A 5,707-nucleotide genomic window follows, 5' to 3' on the forward strand; every position below is an offset into this window, starting at 1 on the left:
TCTCTCTCTCTCTCTCTCACATAATTCTATTTTTCTTGCTCTTGGAGGGACGAACGTTAGGTAAAGCCGAAGATGAAATCAGAAGACAAACAAAAACACACCCTCCTTCCCCTCCCCCAACCCCCACATTCCCGCACCAACCCCCCCCCCCTCTGAAGCCCTCACCCCCCCCCCCCACACACACACCCCACCCGTAACTTACCTGAGCCCATGCTCAGGCCCTGTAGAATGCACGATCAACCTCTTCCTCCCGTCCTCCTCCTCCTCCTCCTCCTGCCCTTCCTCTTTCAGTCCCTCCCCATCCTTCTCCTTTTCCTGCACCCCTACGACCCCCTCCTCCTCCTCCTCCTCTTCCTCCTCTTCCTCCACCACCTCCCCTTGAGCAGCGTTGAAGGTGAAACAGCTGTAGTAGTTGCCGTCGAAGGAGGTGCTGAAGTTGGCTGTGGAGCAGGGCCGCTTGTTGAAGCGACAGTGGAGCAGCGACTCGCTCAGGCTGTGGCGCACGTGCAACACGCCTTCCTCGCCCACGTTCTCGTGGAAGGCTCGGATGGAGCGCAGATGGGCCTGCTGCTCGCCGAAGTCGAAGGTCTCCAGGAACTGAAGCCAGTCGCGAACGCTGGAAGAGGCAGAAGAGGAGGTGGTGGAGGAAGAGGAGGAAGAGAAGGAGGAGGAGGAGGAGGAGGTGCTGTTGAGCAAGGCCTGGAGCTTGCGCCAGGAGATAGGCTCGATGTTGCAGAGGGTGACGGACGGAAACTCCACTGGGTGGCCGTCTTGGATCTCTGAGACTTCCACTACCTGTAAAGGGTCAGACAATAATACAAATGCCGTTTTTTATTTTTATCTTTTTTTTTTTTTTTTTTTTTTTTTAGAGAATGGCCTTGTGTCTCATACATACTGAAGGCCTTGTGTCTCGTACTGAAGGGGTTACACTTATGTATAACACAATTCACAATTGTTTTTTTCTTTTTTCAAGAGATAATTCATAGCCGACAAAAAGAAAAAAAGAAGAAAAATAGAATGAATTGTAGAAAGAGAGAGGTGGGTTAATACTACACAAGCAAATAAAGAATGTAACCCCCCCTCGCCCCCCCCCCCCCCCCCCACACACGTGCTTTCTCTCTTTCTCTTTCTTTTTACACCCTTTAATCCAATAGCGGACATGCGCTAAGTATACTGAGGGACGGACAACCCGCTCCCCCCCCCTCTCTCTCTCTCATTATTTCGCTTACTCTATTACCCTCAGAAAATGAAATTTATTCAATTCAATTCAGTTCTCTCTCTCTCTCTCTCTTTTTGCTCCTAGAACTATTTTAATGGCGTTATTTCTATCACTGCTTTTTGTAACATGTGCATGCTTATTTTAGCCTAATTTTTTTTTGGGTGTTTTTTTTATTTCTAAATTTTTATCATATATATATTTTTCATTTCATTTTATTTATTTATCGCTCTCACCTCTTATTCTCCTCTATTTAGTGTTGTAAATGTCAAATTTCCATTCATGTATCCATGACTTTACTATGCATGCTGTACTGATATAATGATTCCCCCCTTTGTTTATGTTACTGTTTCCCCTTCGTGGGCTGCATGAAAAAAGGGATTATTTTGCTTACTGTATTACTATCAGAAAATTTTTCTATTCAGTTCTCTCTCTCTCTCTTTCTCTTCCAACGAAGACGAAGATGAAGCCAGTTTCTTTTTTATTTTTTGCCACTGCCATATATGAGAGTAAAATTCTTTCACAAAGAGTACTGTTCTGATCGATATAATTTCAGGCTTCATACGTTGATATAAGTTGGAATTGAGAACACTCTTTAATTAAGCTTTGTATATCTATGACGCACGGAAGAAATTGTGTACTGTGACTTCTTGAACATTCATGCATTGCATTCATCTGTCAACTTTTCATTCTTCAGCTCTGAATTATATCTTGAGAACAACAAAACAACAACAACAATTGTATCTAGTGTTACACTGATATATGTAAATCCCTGTAATGTCAAAATCACACCCCCCCCAACCCCCACCTCCCTCTTTCGTAGGCCCCACCGGGGAACTGTGGGGGTGGGATAGGTGAGGTGCGGGTAGGGGGTGGGGAGCGGTGGGATCTTTGTTGTTGTTTATATCCATTGACGGGCGCAATAGCCGAGTGGTTAAAGCGTTGGACTGTCAATCTGAGGGTCCCGGGTTCGAATCACGGTGACGGCGCCTGGTGGGTGAAGGGTGGAGATTTTTACGATCTCCCAGAGACCTGCTAGTGCCTGAACCCCCTTCGTGTGTAAATGCAAGCAGAAGATCAAATACGCACGTTAAAGATCCTGTTATCCATGTCAGCGTTCGGTGGGTTATGGAAACAAGAACATACCCACCATGCACACCTCCGAAAACGGAGTATGGCTGCCTTCATGGCGGGGTAAAAACGGTCATACACGTAAAAACCCACTCGTGTGCATACGAGGGAACGTGGGAGTTGCAGCCCACGAACGCAGAAGAAGAAGAAGAAGAAGAAGTTTAAATCCATTGCTGACCATTACTGACCACAACCCAAAAGTGTTCAGATTGTGTCGTTTCTTTCGTGTGGTCATTATTACTTTACGCCACGGCAAGTGTTCGATGGCTGACCACTCACTTACTGATCACCGGACAGATTTTCCTTTTGATCAATGACGGTGAAGAACCGAAACAGCATGGCTGGACGTCCTAGAACGTCCCTCGGTGGACAGTTAAGGACACTGATATTTCCCCCGGGGCACATACGAAAAGGGGAGGGTGGGGGTGCGGGGGGTGGGGGGACGGGGTACGATTTGGGACGTTTCGCCCCTTCAGTATGGGGCCATATAACATCATATTGTTTATTATCCAGCCAACAGCAAATGAGTCATTCCAGGCCTGAATTAAGGGCCAAGGCCTTAATGTGAATAAACATTCGATCTCTCTCTCTCTCTCTCTTCAGACATAAGAGGCAAAAGAAATGTACGGATATCTTTGTATGAACTTGGATTTGGGTATGCATGGAAATCTCAAGGAGAATGTGATGAAAATAGGTTTGTACAAAATTAATGTTCCGTAGGCGGCAAGAGTGGGAAAGCCACATTCAGTCAAGTGAAAGGTTTAGTACGTATAGAATTTATATGTTTAATCATACGGGGAAGGGATACTTTTTGTGCAACATGAGCAGACACCTGCAGTGTACTCTGACTAGATTCAGCTTTGATATTGTAGATATCATTACAGTACCGTAAATAATTCAAAGTTATCCTGCCCTCTCTGCGAAGAATCCAGAGAAGACGAAGTTTATTTTCTTTGGAATGTCCTGCCCTTACAGATCTTCGAGTGAAATCTGTTCACAGGAAATATTGCACATATCCATGTTTATTTCAGTTTTGTTTATCAGTGTTATTGATTGATTGGAGAAACTGTGTAGTCTCGCTTTTTATTTATACAGAAATTGTTGTGGTATTAGGTTATGTTCGTTGTGTTTACACACTTTTTATCAACACATTTTATATTGCTACCGAACCATGTTCATAATTATGGGCTATGACCTTAAATGAACAAATCATCTGAATCAGAATCTTTCTCTCCCTGCCTGCCCCCCCCCCCCCCGCCCCCCTCCCCTCCCTCTTTCTCTCCCTCTCTCTCTTTCATCCATGCAGACCATCACCACAGGAGTAGGGAACGTTTTGCCGGCTGCTGTTGAGCAGTGTATTAATCACTCCCAACGTTATTTCCCTCATGGCCATTCACCAGTGTTCATAAAGCTATCACCATAATTTTATATAACCAACCTACTCACTGGACAAGCTAAAAGAACCGGAATGGTTTTATCATTTTGTAACGAAAGGACATTAATATGGTCAGCGCGAATGATTAGGGTGATGATAGGTGAAGTACATACGTGCCGTATACTATTAATTCATTCGTTCTTGTTGTTGTTGTTGTTGTTGTTGTTATAATAATAATATATTATTATTATTATATCATCATCATCATCATCATCATCATCTCTTAACAAACAATAAAGAGGGGTAACTATCTCCATACACAAGGTACAGAACTTCGAGTCATTGCTGCATATGCTACCGAGAACCATCACCAGAGGCCCAGGGTGTGACACACAGCCAACAGACTCGGTGTGGCGCCCAAATGACTTTAGTGTGACTTAAATATGTGGACAATGTCCCCTACACGCCCCGTTACACACACACACACACACACACACACACACACACACACACACACACACACACACACACATAGACACACAGACACATACACACACACACACAAACACAAATACACGCACGCACACACACACATACAAACACACACAGACACACAGACAGTTACAGAAACAGACACACACACAGACAGACACACACACACACACACACACACACACACACACAAGCACACACACACACACACACACACACACATACACGCACGCGCACACACACATACAAACACACACACACACACAGACAGTTACAGACACAGAAAAACACACACACACACACAACCACCACCACCACCACCACCACCACCATCAAAAACAACAACAAGAAAACACACACACACACACACATACACACACACACACACACACACACACACACACACACACACACATCCGCCCCCCCCCCTCCACACCCCCCCACACACCTACCCTCCCATCCAACCCCCATCCGCCACACCCCCACCCACCCACCCAACCCTCCCACCACACACACCCACACTACCTACCTACCCACACTACCTACCACACCCCCCACTACCTACCTGATACTGCAGGTACTTGTGCACGAGACTGGACAGCTGGGAGACGGCCGACCCCACCCCCAGCAGGACCAACAGGCCCCACAGTACTTTGCGCCGCTTGTCACGTGACCGGATGATGCGCGCCACGCCGTGCGCGTTGCTCTCCGATCCCAGTTCCCGGATGAGCGTCATGGCCGTCCTGCGCAGAGGTAACCTCTGCACGTGGCGCTCGGTCATCTTGGAGGGCAGCAAAGAAGAAGGGGAAGAAGGAGAAGAAGAAAACGTTTAGGTGGTGGGAGAAACTTTGATGGTGTTTGTGTTCGTTTTTGTGTTTGTGTTTGCGTCATGGCCGTCCTGCGCAGTGGTAACCTCTGCACGTGGCACTCGGTAAACTTGGAGGACAGCAAAGAAGAAGAAGAAGAAGAAGAAGAAGAAGAAGAAGAAGTTTGGGTGGCGGGAGAAACTTTGATGGTGTTTGTGTTCGTGTTTGCGTTTGCGTTTGCGTTCGTGCTCGTGTTGTGGTGTGTGATGTTGTGTTGTGCTTTGGCGTGTTGTGTGGTCAGTGTGGTGTGGGTTGTGTTGTGTTGTGGTGTGGTTGGGGGTGTGGAATAGCGTGGTGTGGTGTGTTGCGGTGTGGTGTGGTGTGGTGTTGTGTTGGGGAGTAGAATAACGTGGTGCGGTGTCTTGCATTGTATTGTGGTGTGGTGTAGTGTGGTGTGTGGTGTGTTGTCATGTCAAAGTAAAAATCAAAATTTTTTTCACGATGTTAAACTGAAACAAGTAACAACTCCTTTCTTTCTTTTTAAAAAAAATGTGGTTTTTTTTTAATTAGAAATTTTTTTTATTTTTATTACATCAAACAATCTATGAAAAAAGAAAAGAAAATATGGTGGGTGTGTTGTGTTGTGTGGCATTGTGCTGTGTGGTGTTGTGTGGCATTGAGCTGTGT

The 5,707-nt window shown here is 45.8% G+C and overlaps 1 protein-coding gene across 1 annotated transcript in view; it reads right to left on the reverse strand.

The window, feature by feature from the left end:
• The window catches only part of LOC143296552 (FMRFamide-activated amiloride-sensitive sodium channel-like), a 13,600-nt gene extending 8,605 nt beyond the window's left edge, over positions 1 to 4,995 (reverse strand). The window contains exons 1-3 of the mRNA XM_076608575.1: positions 4,780 to 4,995; positions 385 to 795; positions 203 to 258 (exon numbers count right to left, since the gene is read on the reverse strand). Coding sequence (XP_076464690.1) covers positions 203 to 258; positions 385 to 795; positions 4,780 to 4,995 — 683 coding nt within the window. The remainder of the gene's footprint in view (positions 1 to 202; positions 259 to 384; positions 796 to 4,779) is intronic.
• Positions 4,996 to 5,707: the final 712 nt, after the last annotated feature.

Source organism: Babylonia areolata, chromosome 21 (genome assembly GCF_041734735.1).
Source record: "Babylonia areolata isolate BAREFJ2019XMU chromosome 21, ASM4173473v1, whole genome shotgun sequence".
Taxonomy (NCBI): Eukaryota; Metazoa; Mollusca; class Gastropoda; order Neogastropoda; family Buccinidae; genus Babylonia; species Babylonia areolata.